The sequence below is a fragment of the Chaetodon auriga genome, chromosome 18 (assembly GCF_051107435.1).
Source record: "Chaetodon auriga isolate fChaAug3 chromosome 18, fChaAug3.hap1, whole genome shotgun sequence".
In the NCBI taxonomy this organism is placed as follows: domain Eukaryota; kingdom Metazoa; phylum Chordata; class Actinopteri; order Chaetodontiformes; family Chaetodontidae; genus Chaetodon; species Chaetodon auriga.
In genome coordinates this window covers 2603878-2629918 of record NC_135091.1, presented here as the reverse complement: position 1 = coordinate 2629918, position 26041 = coordinate 2603878, and the positions used below count along the sequence as shown (strand labels likewise).

General features: G+C 44.5%; 1 protein-coding gene across 10 annotated transcripts in view; it reads left to right on the top strand.

The window, feature by feature from the left end:
• Positions 1-26041, top strand: part of myt1la (myelin transcription factor 1-like, a) — a 62631-nt gene that overhangs the window by 16654 nt on the left and 19936 nt on the right. For all 10 annotated transcript variants that reach the window (XM_076757055.1, XM_076757057.1, XM_076757052.1 and 7 more), the window contains 7 exons: positions 2093-2155; positions 13998-14518; positions 16423-17041; positions 17835-18247; positions 20242-20376; positions 22890-22980; positions 25014-25124. In XM_076757055.1, coding sequence (XP_076613170.1) covers positions 2093-2155; positions 13998-14518; positions 16423-17041; positions 17835-18247; positions 20242-20376; positions 22890-22980; positions 25014-25124 — 1953 coding nt within the window. The remainder of the gene's footprint in view (positions 1-2092; positions 2156-13997; positions 14519-16422; positions 17042-17834; positions 18248-20241; positions 20377-22889; positions 22981-25013; positions 25125-26041) is intronic.

Sequence of the window (26041 nt, the reverse complement as noted above, 5' to 3'; positions counted from 1 at the left end):
CTGTCATGAATTTTTCGTCTCGCTCTCGAAAAATCCTCTTCCTGACTCCAACACAATATTCTGCAAGTAGGAGAGGAGACATCTGAAGCTGTTTCTATAGTTCTGTCTCTTATTGGCATTGAGTCAGAGTGTTGACGTCAGTGGGTACTGATCTCTGCACTGACATCAAAAAAGAAAATACCGGAGAAAGAACTTCCTGAAGGAAATATTCATTTGGAAACGAGTGAAGTTTGTCGCCACAGAGGAAAAAGTATTTTGTTGTCTTAAGAAAAGGAGGATTTTAAGCCTCAATGCAGCTGCTTGTGAAGGTCACACGGACGCGTTTTGGGAATTATATCATGATTGGAAAGCGTGTTTGACATTGTATCGGGGAATTGAAGACTGTATACACACACACACACACACACACACACACAGAGGGATCAATAAGTCAACACTATCAGTCTCTGCTCCCACACTGATTGATGAGCCACCTCACCGTGAACAAATTGCCTTCTCTTCCTCCTCATTCCCTCTGCTCGGTCTCCTTCTCATCACATTTTTTCTCCCTCTCGTCTTCCTCGTGTTCTTCCTCTCCATCTGCTCCATTTTGGTCCTCCTTCCTCTCCCACCTCATTTCCTCGCCTTGCTTCTATTTCTCTCCTCCTGTGCTTCTTTGGTCCCTCCTACCTATCTCCTCCTCTTCCCAGTCCTCCTTCTGTATTCCTTGCTGTTTTCCTCTTTTTCCTCACTCTCATCCTCTTTTACCTCCTTGCCTTCCTCCTCTTTCTCCTCTTCTTCCTCCTCCTCCTCTGCCTCCCTGTACTCGTGATGTCTTTATCTTCATGCAGCTCTCGTTTTAGCCTGCAGTTACAGGGTGTATAGATCAGGTGATGCTGGGTGGAGGGTGGGTGGAGCTCTGCAGTGTGGGGTCAGAGGCCGCGGGTGTGGAGTCCCTGAAGCCAGGCGGGGTGCGTTGGCTGGCGGTCTGCGTGTCTTCAGGGCAGAGAGGCCTGAAAGCTGCAGCAGAGTGACTCAGAGCTCCGGAGGAATCTGCTGCCGACTGCAGCCACGATACAAAAAAACATCCAGATAGAAAAACTTCAACCTGCTGCTGAGGGTGAAAGCAGCTGAATGAGATGAGTTACAGTTCGCCGAATTTAGGCCAGATGAAAATAATGTGAAAAATTCATCCTTAACCTTCAAGATTTTCAGATTTTTGTTAATTTCCTCCACTTCGCTCACATTCCTCTGCTCTGTGCTAATCTAAACCAAGCAGCAACCTCCAGGGCTGATAAATGAAGCCAGCATGGAAGTGCCAAAAACTGCAGTTCCTTGAATGCTTGCCTCCAAAAGTGAGTCAATCCCCATAGACCTCCATGTTAAAATGCCCAATTTTGTAGAAGAAATAGACATATTCAAGCCTGATACAAAAGGTTTTGACCTCTATATCTAATTCCCCGTTCATGGCAACTGTACAGGGGCTGAATTTTGTATACAACTCACTCATTTAAATTATATTAAGGCTTCAAATTATGTATAATTATGGGCATGGCTGCTTTGAGTGACAGCTAGCTGTTTGGTTTTAGTAACCAGGCTTCATTCAGCTCAACCTCTTTGCCCATTTTTGGAGTCAGGCGCTGCCAAGATGGCGACGGCTGGATCGCCGGTCAGCGAGCTTCACAATGGCAATGGAATCTTTTCTCCTCTGTGTGAGGATCACAAGTGAACACATAGAAATATGATGTCTATGTGACAAAGTAATCTACAGGAATGCACTCCTGCATGCATTGATTGCACACAGACGACCCTGCCCTCCTGCTGTCTGTCTGAACACAGCCTCATTGAATGGGTCACCAGATCTGACTGCTATGTCGCCTGTTTGCCGCAGACAGTGGCTGAAGTCTGTTTGGATTCACAGGAGTTATAACAGATTCCAATAGAGACCTTCTCCACCATTGATCCGTGTGTTCGGCTCGGTCCCAACAATCGTCACTTTGCCAGTAAACCAATGACGGTGCCACAGGTTCACACGGATACCTCATGCTGCATCGTTCACACGACACTGCTGTACGGCGTGTGTGCTCTGACCGTGTGTGTGTTTCCCCCCCAGCTGTCCCACTCCAGGCTGTGATGGCAGCGGTCATGTCAGCGGGAAGTACGCCCGACACCGCAGGTACGAACTGCACGACGTATTTTTGTGAGCTGACTGTATTTCTGGTTTTTGCTGCTGCTTGAAAAGAGTGCTGGTCTAAGAAATGAGCTGTCTTTGTACAGGGTCTGGTTAGAGTCAGTGCTGCGCTGTAGGTCCCTCTTAATATTAATCCAGAATGGATGCATGTGAAGCGAACAGGGCAACATCATTTTTTCTTCTCACAGAAAGAAATTCAGAGGCAGAAAACTTTGGTTCTATTGTCAAAAGCTTCCTTTCTGAAGTGTGTGAAAATCTGCGAAGGTATGGACAAGAATCTGATTTCCAGATTTCTGTTTTCAGCCATCTGAAAAGACTCCAGGAATAAGGCTCTGTAAAAGAGGGCCTGGGAATACTCTCGTCTTCAAAATGTCAATTAAAATCTACCTGAATTAATTCCATTGGCAGGTTGCTTCTAGCTGCATTTCACCAGCTTATTAACTTGTCTGCTTCAAATGTTTCTGCTTCATTCAATGAGATTTAATAGAGATCAAAAATGTAAAAAGTTTCCACTGACATTTGATTGTCCAAAGCCTGAATTTATCATTTATCAGGGGGTTTGATGTGACACTGGGCCCTGCAGGCTGGGTTCTAACAACCTGAAAAGGAGTTTTGGTTCTACAATAACACCCAAAATCACACATGACCAACATAAGGCCAGTTCTACTGATGGTTATTCAAATGATCATGTAGGTGATAAACTGAACAGAAAATGAAGTTATTTAAATGTTCAGAATGAGAAATAAAATGTGGAAAAAAATAGAAATAATCAGAAAATTGCACTTTTCTCGGTGGATCGTACCAAAATTACTCGGGGGTGTGGGGTTGGCTACGCTCCTGCCCGCAGGCTTCAAACATCTCACTTAGCAGCTCAGAAACCGAATCGTACCGACAAAAAATGAGCTCACGTCACGGTTTCAGACCTCCTGGATTGGCAGCGTTTGCAGGTCGCAGCCTCCAGCTCAGTAAATCCAGCGCTCTGTCACAGGGCCGCAGATAGAAAACCAATCAGGCAGAGTGTGGAGCTGTGAAGTCCTCGGGTCACACCGACCGACGACTGTCCGTCCCGCAGCTGGAGGGGCTGGACTGCTGGATGGTTTCTGCCTTAGATCTCTGACGCCTTTGGAAACGCTGAATTACCAACAAACGCAGGGGGCTGCTGCAAAAAGTGACGCTTTCCACGAGCCATTTCAGCTCGTGTCCAATGTCGAAATCTTCTGAAGTAAACCTGCAGGCACAGCGAGATCTTAAGCAGCGGAAATATACATTTTAACAAGGGAGTTCATCAAGTAGTAAATATGATCTCATTTTTCTCACAATGAGCGAAAAACCTGCCAGTAGGATGTGATGCAAATATACCTTTTTTTTTTTTACTCGAACAATGTAGAGCTACAGAAACATTCTTCTGCACAAATCCTGGTTGAAACATCATAAATTTTCTAAAAACAGGTAAAATATTGATCAAAGCCAGCGTACTATAGCTGCAGTGAAGAAGAAGTGGACCACAGAGGTTTTCACTAAAGTACAAATACCATTTGAAGCCTGGATATGAGGCTGTGGAGGAGGAAATTGAAATATTTAACAAAAATCAGATTTAAATATCCATTATGAAATCAAAGCAGTCGTTGAGAAGTTTGAGGGTATTTGGGACCGTCTCTGAGGTATTGTCTTTCAGCGCAGAGGCTGTTGTGTGTGTGTGGGAGGCTTGCATGTAGAGGTTGCACGGCTCAGGACAGCGGTGGTTTGACGCCCGAGGTAACAGGGAGATAATGAGAAGGGCAGGATGGTGAATCGCTGGCAGAGCAGACTGATGGTGCCGCGAAGGGCACAGAGACACTCGGTAAATTTCAGCATCAGGCACACAGACAGTGGAAAACCAAAATAAGAGCCCTCATCATACCTTCTTCTGAATACTCTGATGGCTGTTTTTAAAGGATAGACGGAGACGAGGACAGATTTATAAACCCACTTACTTCTTCTTCTCTCACCTCACTGCTCCACGGTTATTACAGGGGCTCAGGAATGTTTTTACTACCTCGGTGCAGACCTCAGTGTTAGCTCTTGGTACTGACGGTGTTATTTTTTAATGGAAAGGTCTGGTCACGCCCCCATTTAAAACTGAAGAATCTTGCAATTAAATTCACTTGAATCTCTGCGGGTCTCTCCAGAGGCACATTTTTCATGTTGAGTCCAACTTTGGTGAACGTTGACACTAGAATTTGTCCTCTGACCAATAGCAAGTCTTCCTCATACTGCTGACCTCTGAGAGGCCAAAACAGAGGAAGCAAACAGGGTTAATTAGCTGCGTGTCAGCACACATCTCATGTGTCTGAGCATAAACTGCTCCACAACAGACTTTTGGTTTACAGCCAGTCATGAGACAGGAGTCTGTTAAATAAACTGTGTGAACTTATTGTCCCATTAGTAATTGAGCTAACGAGCATGCATCAGAGAGCTTTTCTCCCTCTTCAATAACTCTAACTGAATGAAATTATGTACAATCCTGAGAACAAAAAGCCAGTGTGAGTAAACAGCACAATACAAAGAAAACAGAGAGAAGCTGAAAGAGCTGTTGTGACAGACAACCGCGACCATGTTTCCGGCTTGCTAGTGTGTTAGCAGTTAGCTCGCCAGATACGACACCAAGCTTCTAGGAAGAAAAAATCCCGCAAGGACACATGCGTGGATTTCCCTGGACCACTTTCTAGTGTGGCCGAGCCTTTAATGTTTCTGTCAGAGGCCGCTGACGGCAGTTTTATGAACGGGTGTCAGTGAACTGCTTCACGTCAGTCCTGCTTGATGGAACCAAAACCTAAGATCTGGAATGGCAAACACAACATTACAAAGCCAAGAAACCCAAATTCCAAACCTCAGAAAAACCTGAAATTCAAAACCCAAACCAAGAGCTCAAAAGACACAACAAGAACCTCATGTTTAGAAATCCAAAATCTAAATCCATGAATCCCAAACGTCCATCTGAACCGAAGACTAGCTTAGCTTCGAGAGTTAGGCTATGCCTTCCAGTCCATATGACTTCTGATTTATAGTTATGGACCATAAATGGATCACAATCCTAAAAGCACAACAAAAACAGGTTCATGTCACAGAGTTTAAGTGTTCAACCCAAAGTGTTCGCCTCAGCAGGCTTTGAACGGACAGTTTAAACCGAGCTGTAACCTGTTCTTTCCTTTGAGAAAACAAGCTCGCTTTAAGGTCCATGTGGTCGGTTTTCCAGAGCTCTCGATCACATCACGTGATCTTCATGAGCGGAGGGAGTTGCCCAGTTGTCTTTGTACAAATTACCATTTTTCTGAGCATTCAAAGGACTTCTCATACATGTTTTACTTAAAAGCTGAGGCTCAAAGTTCTTTCTTGACATCGGAAATAACAGTAACAATCACAAGTTTTCCCCTTCATCCTCTCTGATCAATAATCCTGCCGCCAAACGACTGAAGTGAAAACGTGACAGAGAAGGAAAGACGGAGGTAGAGACACATGAAGCCAGACAGAGACTGAGAAAGAAAAGAGAGGGAGAGAGAGAAGTAGGTCGTCTGATGGTTCCTTCTCTGGGGAAAACAACGGCTGAATCACTTAATCAGTTAATCATCAGCTGATCACAGGAGTGTACAGTACACAAACGTCTGATTTCACAAAGACACACAGAGAGGGAGAACACGCTATCTGCACAATCACTCAGTTTCCTTTTTATTCCCTCCATACAGTTTGGAAGTTCCCTGCGACTCCAGCAGGCTTTGATCAACCATATCTTATTTGCTTTATTTGACATGCGTGTCTTTCCCAGAGTGACCGCTGCACAGATGCCTCCCGGATGTGTTTCGTCTGGCTTAGTGCAAAGACTGGAACTGGTGGCCTAACTCGAGTATGAGGAAAGATTAAAAGCGACCACCGCGTGACATAATGTGGAGAAAGGTTAAACGTCTTTCTTCACCGGCTGGTCTTGAGCTCCGTCTGCCTGCTGTTTGATGCCGGCCAGGCAGTGTACAGTGGAGTGATCCCTAAAATGCTGTGCAGGGCTCAGTGGAAGCTGCAGATTTCAGTGATGATTCAATGAATTCTGCTATGTTCCTCCATGAGTGACCCCTTTCCCATCACACATACTGTAGAGGAGTTATTTGACCCGCGGTTCATATGAAAATATCGATTAGTGGAGATTTAAACTTGTAAGTCTTGAGATTTCACTCCTGGCTGATTTGTAGAATCAGTATGGACTGCAGTGTGGAAACGGAGCGCAGCATGTGAATCAGTTTGAATCACATGCATGAAACATGGATCCTGCCTTTTTTTTTTTTTCTTTCTTTCTTTCTTCATGGGGTTTGTTGAGAATAAGAAATGCTCAAACACGGCCTTTATTCGCCTGTTATCCTCTAACCTGATCTTACTCCAGACCCAGCCTCCACAGCATTTCTCCACATGTCCTCGTCGCCCTGCTGGGACCTGTAACTTCCTGAAGCAGAGACACAGTCGGTGTTGTTCATGGTGCTGAATGAGGTGGGGGTGGGGTGGGGGGTGGGGGTGGGGGTTTGGGGGGGTGGGGGTGTAGTCAGGTTCAAAGTCACTGCCTCCCCCCCCCGTTTCTTTCTTCCTCCCCTGCCTTTCTTTGTCTCTCTCTCTCTCTCTCCCTCCCTCTCTCTATCTCTCTGGAGGATGTCACCATGGCGACAGCACTGTGCGGATGCTGCAGTATGAGGACCAGGAGGGATGCAGCCTGTCTCCCATGGCAACCACTAGTATAGGATGTGAACATCGTGTCGCCCACATTGCCCCCCCCACCCCCCCTTGCCTCACTGCCACCACCCAATCTCTTATATATCCCCCTCTAACCCCCCCCACCCCCGTCTGTTGGTGCCAAAGCGTTGCCACGGCGATGAGTGTTGGCATGTGGCGTTGCCGGTGGCAATGCTCCCACCTGACCACACACACCTCGATGTAATTATCACACTGCAGCTGAGATTTCTGCTGCCTGCATCGCTCTCTCCATTGACACTAAGCGCGAACATTTTTTTCAAATTTGATCACATTAAAATCTCAAACCTGCTGCTCTGAATGAATAATTAAAGTAGTGACTCAGCCAATCAGAAAGGTGCAACATGTAAGATGTACGTAAGAATTTTAGCTTAAAACATACAAAAATTAACAAAGTAATTAACAGTGTGAAGAACAGCTCTGATGTTCTGCTGAAGACGCCGCGTTGCAGAGATATCTGCTGAAGTTAGCATGCTAACCAGCTAGCCCGTAATACCACTCTGTACCTCCAGAGGCCATAGACCACCTCAGCTCTGAGATGTATACGATGCTGTGTTCCACAAGCTCTTTTAGCTTTTTTGTGTAATATATAGACTTTAGACTTTAGACTGCTTCTTTTTTGATCCCAATGTGGGAAATTATTTTGTTGCAGTAGCAATTAAACATACAGGCAAACACTGAATGTATACACCATTATTTAGAAAAAAAAGTAACAAAAATTTAAACAGGAATAATAGTTAGAAGTTAAAGAAACAGAAAAAACACACGAAATAAACAAAAACGAACGAAAACGACGGAGCTGCTGCGACAGGCTGCCACCTGGCACAGCGCCATCTTGCAATTCCCTCTTTAACCAAAATAAACTCACAAAGAAAGGGAATATTCTTACACCTGTCGTCACTAAACAGCACAATACAGCCGTACACCTTCTGAGTTCTTTACTGAACTAAATTGAGCTTAATTGCTGCATTAAAAGGTCAGAGTTTAATGATCAGCAGGTACTCTGGTGAGATGCTGCCTGTCTTTGTTTGGAACAACCTTCAGTTGGGGCCAGTTCTTACATACTGTACCTTGAATTAACAAGAAGAGGATAGTTTTTTAGATATGGGCAAACAAAGTTTAAATTTAGAGCTCACTCCAGTGGTTGATAAGTCTCCAGGCACAGAAAATATCTCTAAGCAGTCAAGGTATGCTGAACAGGTAACGTAGCAACAGAACAGATGCTTCAGGCTCCAACTGCAGTTCAGTGACTGGAGAAGCTGACCTGACCGTGGACAAAACTGACTATAGGCACACTTTGGAACATAAAGGTGGATTTCAACACAGTCATCTTCGCTGCTCTGGTAAAGTGACATGCTATCGCAGTCAATAACAGACTCCCAGGTGTCCACATAAAGACAGTAACAGCCTCCAGCTGTCCAATTAGTGAAAGGAATGGATTCCAGGTTTCCAAGTAGATACAAAGAAATGCACTATGGGTCCCCATAGAGACAAAAATGGACTCCAGGTGTCGACATAGACACAAAAACTGACTCCAGGTGTCCTCGTAGAGACAAAAATGGACTCAGTTGTCCATGTAGAAACCATAATAAACCATGTACAGACAACAATGGACTCAAGGTGTCCACATAAAGACAATAATATAGTGCTAGGTGGTCACAAAGACACAGGTGTCCATGTAAAGGCTGCCAGGTGTCCATGTAGAGATAATAATGGACTCCAGGTGTCCTCATAGAGACTACAAGGTCTTCCATGTGTCCACACTCTCACTGGGCCGACTAAGCACTTTTAGAGCTGACTTATTCTAAAAGTAACACTATAAACAGACTTGAAAACTTGCTAGCTTATCAACATTAAAGCTGCACAGACCCATATTAATGATGAATAATGAAGTTTATTTGTATAGCACTTATCTAAACCAACATTTCAAGGTCCTTTACATATAAAACACAACAATAAATACACAGTTAAGTATTAATAAATAGGCAGGTACAGCAAAAGGAATAAAACTGAACAATATATGATGAAAGAACATAAATAAAAGACCAAGGATTAAATGGAAAAACAATGGGTGAATTAATTAAAATGCAGCAGTGCAATAGAGCTAAATGCAAAGAATAAAGTACAGTGAAACCTTGCCTTTCGTTAACAATAAGGCTTCCAAAATGATTTGATAACAGATACTAATATAGCAAGCAGGTCATTCCACAGCCGAGGAACCCGAACAGCAAACACTCGGTTCCAGACTGTGAGCTGGGAACAGTCAGCGGGTTCCTGCCTGAGGTTCTCAGACTGCACACCGGCTGGTACTGGGACAGCGGTCCAGATATATGTTCTGGGGTCCAGGCCATGAAGAGCTTTAACAACAAAGCAAATGGGCAGCCAGTGTGAGGTCATTAAAATTGGAGTAATGTGTTCTATTTGATTGGGTTTTGTTAAGAGTCTCACTGCTGCATTTAGTGCAATTTTGAGTCTATTAATTGATTTACAATAAACCATTACAGTAGTCCAACCGTGAGGAAATAAAAGCATGAATGATAGTTTGAATGTCATTTAAATTCAGCATTGATCTTATCAGATGGTAGTAGCGTGAATGAATCACCTTGTTAATGTGTTTCTCAAAAGGGCAGTTAGTATTAGACACTCTCTAAGACTGGAGAGGGTTGAAGTCTTTGTTGGCCTTACTGGGAGATACAGCTGCGTGTCATCAGCACAGCAGTGGAATGAAATCTTGTATAACATGGCCACGTGGGAGCACATATAGAGTAAAGAATAAAATTGGTCCCAGTATCGACCCCTGAGGGACTCCACAATTTACTGAGGTGTGAAGGGAGACATGGTATAGAAATAGAAACAAGAGAAACAAAACATTTGCAATGTCAAATCAAAAACAAAACCACTTCAGAGCCTTCCCAGATAAACCAACCCAGTGCTGCAGCCTCTCAGTCAGAACTGTGGGATCAACAACACCACGAGGATGGAACATCCACCATCACGAGCCGCTTTTAAAACATCTTTTTTCACTCCAATATTTGCAGTCTCAGTTCTGTGATGCTGTCTAATTCCTGACTGAAATTCATAAATGTTTTGTCTCTACGCTTCGAGGGGTTGTCGGGAGACAGTCTTCTCGTGGAGTTTTGCAATAAAAGGCTAATTTTGAAATTGGTGTGTAATTGCTGCATTCTGATGGATCGAGGCCAGATTTTTTGGTTGCGCACGGGAAGTCTTCAAATATTCTGGGATGTGGCCAGAGGATAAGGAACTGTTAATTATTGAGAGCAACCAAGGGGAAGTCACATCCATTACCCCACAGAGAAATTTAGGAGGCATTATATCTGCGGGGCTTGAGGGGCATTTGAGGTGCGCCAAAGTGATCAAAAGCCCATTTATGGAGACTGACATAAAACTTGATAAAACAGCACGGCTGGGGCAGGGGGCATCAATAAAAGAATCAGGGGCACCAATTTTTGATTGTATCTCACTGATTTTATCATTAAAAAATGTTAAAAAATGAAGACGTTCCTCGCCAGATGACTTGCGCTGATTAAAACGTACAGGATTTAGAAGACAGTCCGCAGTGTTAAAAAGAGCTCTGGGGCTTATCAGTATGAATCAAAACAGAGATAATTGGTGCTCACATTCTTAATCTGCTCCTAATACAACATTCTCTGTAGAAGTCGGTGTTATGTTACTCCTTCCTTCATTCAAAAAGAATATCTGATGCTGGGAATGGTGAATGTGTAGCCCTCATTTTTAATACATTTATCAAAATACATTTTCACACAAATTTTTCGATATCTGGGCCATGACTGTACTTGTGTTCAATCTGCCGCTCATCATAATCAGTTCAGGTTAACATCTTCGATCGATTCAATACACGCTATCTAATCAGGCACGTTGCATCATATCAGACTGCAGCAGATCAGTTTAGTAAGGAGAGAAAATGTAATGTGTGAACCCACCCCCCTCTCTCTCCCTCCACATAATTACCATGCGTAGTCTCTCGCCCTTGTCTGCAGCATTCCCTCGTTTCTGATCTGCTTTAATTACCACCGGAATTTTAATTGGCGGGAGACAGCAAGGTGGCTGAGGTCACATACGCACACACACACACACACACACACACACACACACACACAAACAGGCAAGCTGACATCTTATAAGGTAAAAGATGGAGGGATCATTAGAAGAGAAGCGTGTGTGTGTGTGTGTGTGTGTGTGTGTGTGTGTGTGTGTGTGTGTGTGTGTGTGTGTGCATGCGTGTGTGTTATGCTATATATGCTGCAGTGCTATATGGTGAACGACACCGACTTGAATCACAGTTTATCTTCTCTCTGTCTCTAATCAATTTCAGATTCTATAGTGGCTTTTCGAACATATCATGTGTTGCCATCTGGTGAAGAGATTCGTGGAACTGATTACATTATGTGAAACTGAATCTGCCTTTTTATGAAGGAACAGAAACGTCTTAATAAAGACTGTACATGAAAACAATGATGATAAGATAATTAAGATGAGAAATGATAATGGATCACATCTTTTTCTGAAGCAGTGGTGTTCTAGATATTTTTTTTTTTTACAAATATGATACCAATAAAAATACATTTAGGATTCATTATTAAGTTCAGGGTATTACATATTTTAACCTATTACTTTGTGTGTTATTTCATGTATTACATAGCCATTTAAGTAGATTTAGATTTAGGAAACTGAATTATTATTACTAAATAAATTATTAATTTTAAACACTCCATGGTAGTCCACCCTGTGGAGTTCCACAGGGCTCAATCCAAGGTCCTCTATTGTTTTCAGTCCACTTGGGTAACATGTTTTGGAAACACAGCATCCATCTCCACAAATATGCTGACGATGCTCAAGTATATGTTCCACCATGAGTCGTGCTATGATGGTGACTGGTTTTGCATCACCTCTTCATCAGATTGGAGGTGATTAGATTATTCAGAGTCTGAAGTGCTTTTATTTGGCTCTCAAAACCAGGACAAACACCAAAAACCAAACAACGCTCTCTTATCATCATGGCTGGACCACTGGAATTTTCCGTATTCAGGGGCCGACTGTATGTTTGCATTTCTCCGTTAGCTACCCGGTTTAGGATTAGTGGTTGGGCCACCACTTTGATCTAGACTAACATACCTCAAGAACTGTTGGATAGATTGCCAATGAAGTTTGGTGCATACTGTAGATTCATGGACCAGAGAATGAACCGTCAAGGCGTTGCTGGGGGCAATGGTTTGTCCTGTAATACCATCGTCAGGTCAACATTTCCATTTCTTCAACACTTTATGAACCAATGTCTCCAACTAATGACATTAACATCAGCCTCAGCTGCAGTTTGCATTTACTGCTAATTAGCTCACATTAGCATCATAACATGCTAAAGTACGATGGTGGATATGATTAACATTACACCTGCTAAACGTCAGCATGTTGGCATTGTCTCTGGGAGAATGTTAGCATGCTGGTGTTTGCATTTAGCTCAAGGTGCTGTGACTAAGTATTGCCTCAAATATCCAGCTTAGTTTTTAACCTTTCCTTTTATCTTTTTTGCTGCCTGGTGCCCTGTACCTTATTTTTTTTTTAAAGTGTTAAGTTCGTTACTATTGTTATTACAAACAGAACAGTACTTAAAGAGAGGTATATTTTGTTGTATTTGCTTGTTGTGGTGGATGCTGCTTGTATTTCTCGCCTGATCTCCTGATCCGTCTTTTAGCAAACTGTGACTTTCTGGCTCCAGTAAATGTGAAAATATGAAAGAGCTCGTGGCGCTTCACTGCCTTCAGTATTGTTTTCAAATTTTATATAAATAGCCGACTGCCTTGATAATTCCTGTGACGGCAGCTCAGTGGCAGGATAACATTGATTAAAAGTCATTCTCAAATGGTCAAAATGTTTTTTTCTGCAGGTCTGTCAGACAAACTCGCAGCAGTTTCAGTCAGAAAAGCAGTGTCACCTCCTCCAACTCGCCCTCCAAACACAAAATAAGCTCTTTCATATGGAAATGCGCTAATTGATTTCTTAAAATCCACATTAAGGCCGTGTATAATTGTGCTTGCTGTTTTGGAGCAATTAAAGCAGAATTTTCCCAACAGTTAATGACTATAATGGGATTTGCGTAATTGAGGCCCTGGTTGAATAAGCTTTGGTTTTTTTAGAGGCTGATTCTCCTCCTCGGCGAGGGCGAATTGGAATCCACTGCAGTGTCTTAACACATGGACCACAGCAGAGGAAGTCACAGCATGTTGACCTTTGACCTTTACACACAAAGCCATTCCCTGTGATGACCCTCCTGATTCTAACTATGACAATCGGACACTGGTCTTTTTTGGCAGAAAGACATTTTTTGTTCGAGAAAAGAAAATCACAGATAAAACAAAACCAATGACAACAAGCGGTGACATTAACATGACCAAAAAACCTGAAAAAACGATGATTCTAAATAGTCCTTTGACAGCAGATCTGGAATCACAGTGGCTTTTCTTAAATTCTGGCTTTTATCTGCAGGTCGTGCTCAAAGTGTGTCACACTGCATCACTTCCTGTTAGCACAAATCAGTAATTTCCTTTTGCACAAACTGCCAAAATAGTGCACTGCCAACATTAGCAAAATTAGCATCGCATATAGGATATAATGATTTTAAGAAGACAATGTAGGTTAGGTTCTGACCTCAGTGTGCTTCCATCAAGCAGATTTGGACCTTCATCCATTCAGCTGTGATCTTTTGTCTGTCAACCACTTCATAGTTCTGAGGGGCCAAAGATAATATATGACCAAGCTACCCAACCAAATGGGGTTGTTTACGGCTCAGTGTTGGCACGCTCGGCTGTGTTCTGGCTCCGTAGGATCAAATGTGATCTGGCCCTTATGTGCTGCCAGACTGGCTCGGTTTTCAGACTTATTTGACCTGAAAATTGGCTGCAGGTAGCGGCAGAAGAGCGAGCTTTGTGTCTGTGAAGTTGAAGATAAAATTGCGCGAAAGATCAAATAGTAAATATGAGAACAAATATGGCCGCTGATCATGTATGTGCCCTCTGTCTCGCTTCAGTGTCTACGGCTGCCCGCTGGCCAAGAAGAGGAAGGCTCTGGAAAAACAGCCACTGGAGCCAGCTGCCAAGAGGAGGCCCTTCCTCACCTCCTGCCCGGGGGAAGAGGAGGAGGAGGAGGAGGAGGAGGAGGAGGACGCCTGCGCCTATGCTAGCTACGAGAATGAAGCCATGGAGGTGGGGGAAGAAGGGAAGGAGCAAGGGGAAGTAGTGGAGGAGGACGAGGAAGAAGACGAAGCGGAAAGAGAAGGAGATGAGGACGGTGAAGTGGAGGACGAGTTCTCAGAGGACAACGAGGAGCAGGGAGAGGAGGAGGAGGAGGAGGAGGAAGATGAAGAGGAGGAGGTAGAGGTGGAGAGAGCAGATACGACAATGGGAGGAGAGCAAGCAGAGGAGGAGGGGATGTACGAGGAGGAGGAAGAAGTGGAGGATGGTGACGATGAGGAAGAGCAGGAGGAGGAGGAGGAGGGAGAGGAAGATGAACAAGAGGAGGAGGAAGAGGAGGAGCAGAATGGTCAGCATGGTGAGTTTGCTGATTTTCTATTTTGGCTTTTCCTTTTTATTTCCAGCATTTTCTCAGAGTTTTCATATCTTTGTGTGTCAGGTAGCTTCCAAAATGACCATGTGACCTAAAAATAAGGCTTGTTTACAGTCAGACCAGTGACTCCCAGAGTCTCTTTATGACCTGACATGTTTAAATGTAGTGCATGTAAATGTTGCTTGTTAATGTGGTGAAACATGCTCAGCTAAGGAAAGGGAAGGATCGTGGTTAACGGAATCCATCGCTTGTCTCTCTAAACTATTGTAAAATCAGATCCAGACTCCAGTGCACCCAGAAATGAGTTTGCAGTGTATGTAGATGTGTGCCAGAGGTCTTTGCCAGGGGTGGCACGTTGGTGTTGCAGCACAGGAAGAAGGTTCTGGATTTTAACCTGGCAGCTGGCTGGGTGTTTGCGTGGGTTTCGCTGCAGTTTCCTCCCACAGTCCAGATGCGTTCAGATGGGTTAATTGGCTGAGTGACACCAAATTGTCCATAGTAGGTGTGAATAGTCAATATGCATCAGTCCTGTGATAGACTGGTGACCTGTTTGCATCCAGCTGGTCTTTGCTGCAGTTCACAGTAACACACAGTACACCACAACACATCCATGAGTCCTCGGATAACCAGATGAAATGGTACCATTGGTCGCCTTACCACATCATTTATGACAGATCCAGGGTCAGTTGTCTCCAATAGATAATAGACACAGTTAAATTACAATGAATAATCAGGCTCGATGCCATTTCGCTATCGAGGAAAAAACTGAAACAATGACATGTAAAACTTATTCATCATCATTTACATTAACATTTACACGCATGACCTCATGTGGCCATGTGAATAATGACTGCAATTATTGTATTCTTGCAGTCATTACAGTCATTATTAAAGGGGTCACTTTTCTGGAAAATGTTAACGTAGGTCGTAGGCCGCGTTTCTGAGCCAATGACGTTTGAGAATGTGATGAGTTTTTGGGGGGACGGTCTTCAAGTCTTGCGTCCCATCATGTTTGAGCAGAGTCAACAGGGACCTTTCCTATAAGGTGCGTGAAAGCCAAAGGTGATTACAGACAGACGAACCCAGTACTGAAAGGGGCCCTGGCCCCGGGTCAAACTGGTGTCCACTCTTGGCTTGCATTGCAGTGGGAGAGAAGGATGAGAGCTGCTGAGCCGAGTCTCCGGTAGACCAGATGCTCTGCGCTCTCCCGCCCGCCACGTTTCCCTCGATTCACCCCCAACACCCCCGTGTCCCCAATCGCTTCTGACAGCGCTTCACGAATAATCGGGAGAGGAGCTCTGCTGAGTTATTAACTCCCACCCTCCCCTCCCCTCCCCGTTCGCCTCCTCGTCTCGGCGGACGTGTCACATGCGCTCTGCCTCAGCTTCTCCTCCAGAGAATATTTATGGCTCCCGAATCGGAGCACCTCACACGCCTCCCTTTTCAATTTCTCTGCTCTCATTCGCCATCTCTGTCCCCAAAATCAACAGCGAGGCTTAGCAGGGAGAGCGGCGCTGCTCTGCACAGCTCTGGGTTGTGTGTTTTTTGTGAGTAAACAGTGGATCATAATTGGGAGAGATGCAGCTAATGTATTCAGAAATACATGAGAAGAATCTGGGTTCATCAGCATTGCTGAGTTTATTGGAGACTGTATGAGCCTCATTTCCTTTTCATCTGCAGGACTGTTATTGTATAAATGAGAAGATAGTTGCATTATCTACAAAATGAATCCATTTCCTCTTTTTGACCAATTACCTGCTGTTTATGTCGTTTATAAAGCAAAATACTGCGTGAAACTGCAGATTTGTACAACTGGCTGTGATGGGTTTTGCAGTTAGATGCCCAGACACTGTGAAGCCTGAGAGGTTTGGTTGTTTCTGTCCTGACAGTAGAGAACCACTACAAATCCAGTGGACAATCAAAGGCCGTCCCAATTCTGAAGGACGACAACAACAACAACAGCTGCACCGTCGGCCCTGGTAACACCACCGGAGAGGAGTACGAGAACTACGACGAGCTGGTCGCCAAGTCGCTGCTCAACCTGGGCAAGATCGCAGAAGACGCCGCCTACCAGGCCATGACCGAGTCCGAGATGAACAGCAACTCTTCCAACAGCGCCGGGGAAGACGACGAAGACGACGAGGACGACGGCAGCGATCAGGGGGACCGGAAGGGAGAACTGAGCGTGGACCTGGACAGCGATGTAGTCAGAGAGACGGTAGATTCCCTGAAGCTCCTGGCGCAGGGCCACGGCGCCATGCTGCCCGAGGACGGATACCCAGACGGTTCCATGGTGGACGACGGCAGCCACGCTAACGGGCGTGTGGGGGTCCGGCTTCAAGAGGATGAGAGCGAGGAGGAGGTGTGTCTCAGCAGTCTGGAGTGTCTGAGGAACCAGTGCTTCGATCTGGCTCGTAAACTGAGCGAGACGCAGACGCAGACTTCCGAACGCCCCGCCCTCAACCTACCACTCCAAACCCCGACAGATCAACAGATGATGCACAACAGGTACGTAACCTCTGAAATCTCTTTGCTTATTCCACATATTCATATGGTAATGTCCCACATTTCTGCTGTGACTCTGATTAGAAGGAAAAGGTTTTATGCCAGAAAACAGTTAGAGGGCGCTGTTCTCTCTTTTCAAGCTGTGAGGCACGCCTCCCCTGGGGGTGACAGGATAGCTGAAGGGAGGTGTGGAGGGAGGGACACGAGGCAAAAAGACAGTATGAAGTGAGAGAAACATGCATAATGTCATGTTAGTTACTGTGATTCGTCAACACACACAGCTCATGTAGACAGTTAAAACTCGAGTGGAGAATCGGCGTCCAGGGTTAGTAATCACAGAAAAAGATGCTTCTTATAACAGTTTTCTTCAGGGTCAGAGTAATCCAGTGATTATCGTCTGTACATCCATGAGTATACTGCAAACTTCCTCCAAATGATGGGAGAAATTAGAGTATGATCGGGGGGATGCAGTTGTCTCAAGGCAGTCTTGAGGGGATGTTGACTCGTGGTCCGTGGAAATGCAGGTCCACATTTTTTCATATGGGTAAAATTTATTGAAAAAACATTTGTTGACACGCTTGATAAACAGCAGCCTGGTTCTTTGTTGTTTTTGTTGTCTGAAAATTGTTTTCAATATGTCATTTCTGCTCGAACGCCATCTGTTAGTGTCGGTGAGACACATGTGCAGCAGGACCTCCAACGCTGTGGGAACAGATTCGGATCTTTTCTAACTTTTCTGCTGTATTTTTCCCGAATTTTGCTCTGGTGGTCATTTCCTGCCTGACTTACCTCTCAGGTACGACAGCTGCCTGCAGGGTTCACAGGGGGAGCACAGGTCTCTGGACCGCACCTACTCTGACATGGCGAACCTGATGAAGCTGGAGGAGCAGCTGAGCCCAGCATCCAGAGGTTATCCAACCAGCTGCAGCCAGGAGGGCGACGAAGATACCACGTCGGTGGCCTCTGACCGCTCGGACGAGACCTTTGACATGGCCAAGGGAAACCTGTCGCTGCTGGAGAAGGCCATCGCCCTGGAGTCAGAGAGGGCAAAGGTCATGAGGGACCGGATGGCCTCAGAGCACACGTTTCCCCGTCGGGACCACCATCATCATCATCATCGTGGTCAGGGCGAGCACAGCCCACGGCTGAGCGAGGAGCGCAAGTCCAGGATGCACCACGATGGGTTGAAGAGGGCGTACTACCCTAAAGGTAGGCAGCAGAAGCCCACACACTGACCCTCGCCGTGTCATTATTGATCCATGTTCAGCAAAGTTGTGAGACTGCATGTGTTGATTCTATATGTTCATTATGGACACTGCTGGAAAATCTGCCAATCAGAGAGGCTCCTGAGGGGAGCAGCACCAACATGAAGTCTGTCGTGTCATACGGTGTTACAGACATCTCACCTGCAGCGTGACACGTGTGCTGAAACACATTTAGCTGTGAACATGCTCTGTGCTATCGTGTCTTCATCCATGCGGTCATACACTCACATCTGGGAAAGTACAACTATTGTCTGGGAGGTTTTTTCATACCAGGACTATTTTTACCTCCATGGCTGGACTACCAGAGGCAAATTTAGCTCAGTTAGTCAGTCAGTGTGTAGCTCTACACCATCAAACTACACCAGTGTTCACGGCACCTGAACAAAATCATGTGGTAACAATTTCAAAATAAATGTCTTGTTAATTTAGAGGTAGAATTCATACACAAATAAAGCCTCAAACTGTACAGAATCAAAGTCAAACTGTAAGATGCTAAAAACGACGAAGACGCTCCTCTTCCACAACAGATGTTCTTAAAAACTTCAGTGTTTGAACTGTATTCACAAAGCCGTCATCTGATCACGTTCCCTCTCCAAATTGTGCCAATTTCATATCACCTCTTTGCATCACATTTGACCTGAATCTGCTTTTCCTCCAAAAATCTGACCCCAGGTCAGCAGGGAGGAACTTTATCGTGTCTGCCTGACTCATTGTAACCCTCAGCACTGCAGCAGCCGGAGGCGATCAGCGCTGTAGCAGGAAAAAAAGCACATAACTGTAACTTTAATGTGAGCCTTTTCCCTCCCTGATTCAAGCGTTTCTGTGCACATTGCTGGGTTGAATGAGTTTTCTGACCCCTGGGCTCTTAAAACCTGTTAAAATCCCATTGTGTTATTTCACAAATGCTGTACATGGCCGCCAATGAGATAATGGCCACTCATTTTCTGCATTCAGGACCAACACGTTTCTTTTTTTTTTTTTTTTTTGCAGATGCATGGTTTCCCTCTGACAGCAGCTTATGTTGTTAAAATAGGCCGGTGTGGGAACATCAGACGGCCGGCTTGTCAGGCATGAGTAATGGCAATCTGCACGGCCCGTTAGGAGAGCAAATCCATCTGTGGGACGCTATCTGCGGCCTATTTCTCTAAATCCACTCAAATCCAACCTCACCGCCGCTGGGAGCGAGTCAGAGCTGTGCAGCCACACCACAGACTCAGATGGGTTTCAGACTGCTTCATTAGCACGGACCAGGCCGTGTTAGCCCAGAGGAGGTTTTTATTAGTCCGCAGGAAAGCTTTTCTTTATGATCAGTAAACCCGGGACAATTCCAGGTGTCAATTCCTGGTCCACAGCTGACCCAAGTGCTGCTAACTGGAGCTGATTCTCAGACCCACAAACCCAAATTTCCTTCCTGACAAACTGTAGCCTGCCATTTTGTCTCACTTCCTTCATTCAGCCCGACGTTGTGTTCGTGTTAGCGGCCTTCCTGTTGGTAGATTTCTTGTTGTTGTTTAGTGTTGAGTGATGAATCCCTCCAACAAATGTCATTTTCAGTTGTTTTAGTTTCTTCAAAACATGCTGATCAAAGAGTTGTTGTTTCAACCAACAGTGGTTTGTGCAGCTCATCTGTGCTTGTTGCCATTTTCCTGCAGTGATTTGTCATGAGTGTAGCCAGGCAGCTAGTTAGCTTTGTAGCAAGACGGCGTACTGCAAACAAAGCTCTGATTGGTCACCTGACACACCTGTTTGACCCACCAAAACAAAAGATGTAGGTGACAGTTCAGAGATCCGGAGCCAGGCTACAGCCAAATCTGGCAAATATACGGACCAGAACCGGTTCGCGTTTGGTCCTTTGACAGCCGACTGTGCCGCCGCTGGTTACCTGTCGACTCGCCACCACCTCCCTCTCACTCTCTCTGTCTCATTTCTCCTTTCTAGACTCTTCCAGAGGTGAGAAGAAAGAGAGCAAGTGTCCGACGCCGGGTTGTGATGGGACTGGTCACGTGACGGGTCTGTACCCACACCACCGCAGCCTGTCCGGGTGTCCTCACAAAGACCGAGTCCCGCCTGAGAGTAGGTCCACTGCCTGGATGTCAAGCTGCACTGAAAACACACTCAGCTTTAAACCGCTCAAAATACGACCAGTCTGACAAGTCATTTCATGCATAACACTTCAGCCTGATGCTGCAGGATGTGGTTTTAATAGTACAATCATTTCTGAGAGGCAGAAATCATCCCAGCTGGGGGAGCTTAAGACCTCTGAGCGGACTGGCAAAGCTGTGAAAGAAGGAATCCCAGCAGAATAACTACAATTATTAATTATTAGCTGGCTGGTGAAGGTTAATATCAAACTTTAGGCCAGGACTAGCTAGGCTAATTAGCAGACTTTGACAGTTTTATATGGCTAGCTTTCAAAAGCAAGAAAGGACTTTAAAATGGCCGAAATATTACTCAAAATAATGGAATTAAAATGAGTTAAACACTGTTTGTTTGAATCTGGTTTCAGTTGTTAACAAAACAAATAAATAACACAATAACAGTAGCTGGTTTAAGCCGTTTAGCTGGAGAGACTACAAGGCTAGCAAAGCAGGTTATCGCTATACTGTAGAATAATGCTCCCAAGATGGAAAACCTTCAGGGTTCCCCATTCTTCCCATTTTCCTTGAATGCAGCATTAGTTCTTTAAACTTTAATTTAACCAGAATAATCAGATTCTTTCTGCCTCTGAGAAATATTTTTAGATCTGAAACTGTGATTTTTTTAATATCACCTCGAAACACATTAAATTCAAATGACTTGTTGGATGGACTGTGTCGCAGTGAAAGTTGGACAACAATGAGCATGTTAGCTGTCCGCCATCATGCATCCGTCCTGCATGACTCACATTTGTGCTTTGTTGTGCTGACAGTGTTTTATAGATCTGCTGGGTCTGACGGGGTAAAAGCTCCACGAGGAGCTGAGGATTCGTTCCTCATTTCTAAATAACTTGCAGAGTTTAAATCAGAATTTAAGCATGCGACATATTCAGACTCCTGGTGGTTTTAGCTTCTTGATCATTAGACGATCGCTGCTAAACATTTTCAAGGTGTTGAGTTTCAAAGACGACTGAACGAATCGCTCATTTGTGTTCTTCAGTGTCCACAGTGAATATCAAAAAGTGCTGCTCACTGAGCATCGTCTCATGTTTCCGGCACAATAGTTTTTTTTTGTGCTTTAGTTTACGTGTCCTCCTTTTCTTTCTTTTCCTCCTCTTCATCACACCTGCCTGATGTCTGGTTTTGGTATCTGTGTTGCTGACGTAACGTGAACAGCATGAACAGTCAGTTTGATCCACCTGCTGCTTGCAAAAACCCACAAAAAGAGCTGCATGAGGACACCTCCGACCATCCGAACCTGCTTTAATCACACTGGTAATATGTTACATGACATGACATCAAACTGATCTGGGAGCTGCTCCTGCAAAATGGAAAAATATAAAGAACAGAATGGAGTAAAATACTACAAAGAGCAGTATATAAACATAACTGAAAATATCCGGTGCAGAGCAGCTACACTTCAGCAACAACAACAACATTTTTATCTATTTTTCTTAACTCTCATAACTTCTTCTTCAAAGCCAAAAAAAATTGAAACGTAGTATTATTACCATGATTAAATAGCAGTTTCCCAAAAGTAACATGATATTTCACAATTTTCCTGTCCTGACTTTTCTTGTGTTTCATGAAAGAAGAAGTGATTTTCAACAGAAAATATCGCTGAAAAATAATCTGATAAATTATGCAAATGATGCATTATGGCATGTTTCTAGTGCACATATAAATACACAGAGTTTCGCAGTACGCGATACGAGCCTAACAATACCAAGTGAGTGTCTTGGTGTAGAGTCACGCTGCTGCACAGTACACTGCAGACTGATGCATAACATATGAACAGAACTGATTTGGATCCATGGCAACCTTTGTTTTAACACAATATTTAGTTCTTCTGATGGAAATTCGTAAAGCGCCGCATGTTCGTCGCCCCACACTCTGCTCCTCCGCCATCTGCAGAGTCATCAGTAGATTTGAACAGCGCATGACAAACTCTTGCTTCCAGTTTGTTCTCGTCTCATGAAATTTCATGAAATGAGCGCAGGGATCAAAATGCAAATGAGGCTTGTGTTTCCCCAGCAGGAAAGGATTACATGTAGCAGACATGACTGGAAACAGAGAGCAGTTTGTGAGGGCGAGATTCACCTCCAACTTCAGTTTACTGCAACTTGTGACAAACATTTTCTTATTTATAACCCAAACCTGAAGAGAAGCTGAAACTGTCGAGTTGAAATAAACATTTTCACTGCCGAGCTGTTGTTTTATGGGCCAACAGGTGGAAGCGTGTTTTTGCTGTTGGCACATAATCCTTTCACGCCGGAGTTTGTCATAACGCTGAATCTTTGTCGCCGTGTGCATTACCATTTTTTGAAATGTAGTGTGTCGGTCGTGCAGGTGTAATCTGTGCATGCCTAACCGTCTTAGCTGATCGCTTTGTAACTCTCCTGTCTGCTCCTAACCCTCACTGTCTTTCTCACCTTTTCCTGTCTGTCAAAGTCCTTGCCATGTATGAAAATGTTTTAAAGTGCCCCACTCCCGGCTGCTCTGGACGGGGTCATGTCAATAGCAACAGGAACTCGCACCGCAGGTGAGTGAGCGTCCTTCAGCCGGGCCGCTAACAGCTGAATAACACCGCCGACATGTGAATGTGGCGCATTTACATTACAAGTACTGTAAGTTCGCTGGTTTTAAGATGAAACCGATTGCTGAGGTTTAGCTTCATCATGTCAGTGCTGCCTCTCTGTTTCCTGATTGGTAGACGCAACTCAGGTGGCAGAACTTCGCATATAATTTGCATTAAATAGACTCAAGTTTATTTTGACTTGGAGGTTGAACACTGGATATAGAAAATGAAGCATAATTCATCAAGTTCATTCCTCAGCACATCCTGAAGTCAAGTTCCAAGTCTTCATACGGAAACTACAAGTCAGCCGCAGTTTCAGCCTCTGAGTGTCGACCGCTGACGATATATTTCACTTTCCAAGCTGTTAATAGTGTTTTTACACAACTGAGACCAAGATTTTGTCTCTGTTGATTTCATTGAATAGTAGAAGTTGACTCTTCTGAACGGTGGCCTTGTTCTTTCAGTTTTAAAATCAGAGGCTGAGCGTTCACAGGAGGTCTGTGGTGATAGTCTGTCTTTTTATGTGCAACCCCGATATGTGAGATCTTTGTTTTTTGGCCCCTAATGTGACAGTTTTTGTCTAAAAAGAGCTGCTGGCCAACGAGGTTTATCTGGACTCTGATATGAAACACTGCCAATGTTGGCTTTAAAGAATATTTTCTCTGCTTAATTCTAATTCTAATCTTAATTCTATAATACAAAATTTACATTTTAGATGATTTTCATTCAAACTTACATTAAAATCTTGCGGTGTTTGAGCTGAAGGTGTGTCTGCGTCACATCAGCAGCTATTTCACAGGCAGAGCAGAGCATCGCATGCAGGCAGCCAATATACACACATGTACATGCATGCACGCACACACGCACGCACGCACGCACGCACGCACACACACACACACACACACACACACACACTCTTCCATGCATATTTTTAAATTATGTAATGTGATTAGGATTCACACTCATTTTCTCACACGTACGTAGAGCCTCAGATCACAGACACACACACTGTTTTACAGGCACAAAGTCTTACTGGAACACACATTCGCATATCTGCACACACACACACACACACACACACACACACACACACACACACACACACACGCACACACAGTAAGACACTTACAAATTAGCTCACAGACAGCAGCACACGTGCGCTGGCAGACAGAGGAGCACACATACACTCGCTCAGACGTGGCTGCAGGGTGTGTTATGTAGCACAGCTCCGCTGGGAGAGGAAACAATGAACGAGCTAGCCGGCTTAGCTTCTGCTAGCTACCAGCTCACACAGCTTTCATGTCTGCCAGTCGCCATGGAAACGCCTTCATACCAGCAGCAGCGGCAGCAGCCACCGTGCTGATCTGTCACACATTCCTCACACACTCCTATCATCCTTTAAACGTGTGTGCATCGTGTGTGCGTGTCGGCAGTAATTTTTCTTTCCTTCTGTTCATGAGGTGATTGGGATTCGCCCGAAGTGACACACAGACAGAAAAGCAGGAAGTTCTAGTTTTGAATACAAGCTGCGTCTCTTTACCCCGAATTCACACCAGCAACTCATAAACTCTGCGAAAACTGTCCGTCCGATTAACGCCAACTTCGTTTTGGTGCTGACTGAATGTTGGCAGCTGGGGGGAGTCGTGGAGCCGTGAGGAGAAACTGTCCGTCTGATGGACTAAATGAGCTTCAGCAGCTAAACCAGCAGCTGTAAACCTGTCAGTCAGTCAGTAAACCAGTCAAACCTTGAGTTTGTAAACCAGTCAGTTAGTCAGTGCGTCCGTCGCAAACTGTCAGTCAGTAAACCAGTAATGCATTCATCGTAAAGTAGGCCATTTTAAATCCATAATTCATTCTGAACTGCTGTTACTGACAGCTGAACCACTCTTCATTCAGAGCCAGATGCTGTGTGTGTGTGTGTGTGTGTGTGTGTGTGTGTTAGTGTGTGTGTGTGTTCAGTACAGTATGTAACCAGGCCGTGTGCTCCCCCCCCCCAGTCTGTCGGGCTGTCCCATCGCTGCTGCAGAGAAGATGGCGAAGGTCCATGAGAAGAGCCACTCGACTGACAGCGGCAGTAAGACCAATCAGACGTCAGACCGTGTCCTCAGGTACCGCCCACTCTGAATCCAGTCAGACCAACATTAACATCACACGTTTTAACTCAGTACAAGCTCTAATTGTCATGTGTTAATGAGGGACGCTGCTGCATTCAAATGTAACTCGAAACACAAAGCCCACCTCGTCTCGTTCGCTGTCATCTTGGGTTTGGGAAACAGCTGTAATCTACATTTTACATCACGTTATTTTGTCTCAAATCAGGGATGCTGAATGGTGCGGAATGAGCTGAGGAAGCTCAATAGTGCAGTAAAGCTGTAAAAACAGTCCAACCATGCCTCTCCGAAAGTCCTATTGCACAAGAAGGCTTTGGTGCTCAACTTTTATGGGTCTCTTAATACAACGATGCCAAATGGTCCAATGAACAACCAGAAGACAAATCCAGTCTTCCCCTTTATACATTGTCAGGAAAGTCAGCATGCTTCTGCAGAGGCAATTATATTTACATTTTGGGATAGGAAAACAGCACCATATTATATTTAACCTCAACACTTAAATTGGGGATGCTGAATGGTGCAATAAAATCCCCACGCTTGTGCTGATAGCAAGCAGCTGCAGGTCATTGAAACTTTAATTACCATTTTCTTTTGTTTGTTTGTTTGTTGTCTCTTAATCGAGGATGCCAAATGGTGTCAACAGGAAACCCTACAAGCACAACAACAATGTGCATGTTCTGGTTGGTTTTTCCTAGGATTTGCAACCATGTTTTGCATACATTCACTTGGAGTATATCGCATAAAGAAGACATGTCAGATAATGCAGTGAAACAAGCAGTTTATCAGTAAGGGATGCCGAATGGCTCAGTCAACTTTCCAGCATACACTATAAACACATCCTTTACTTTGTCTTATTCGTAGTCATCTTGGCTTTGAGAAACATGATTATATTTTCACTCTTAAATCAGGGATGC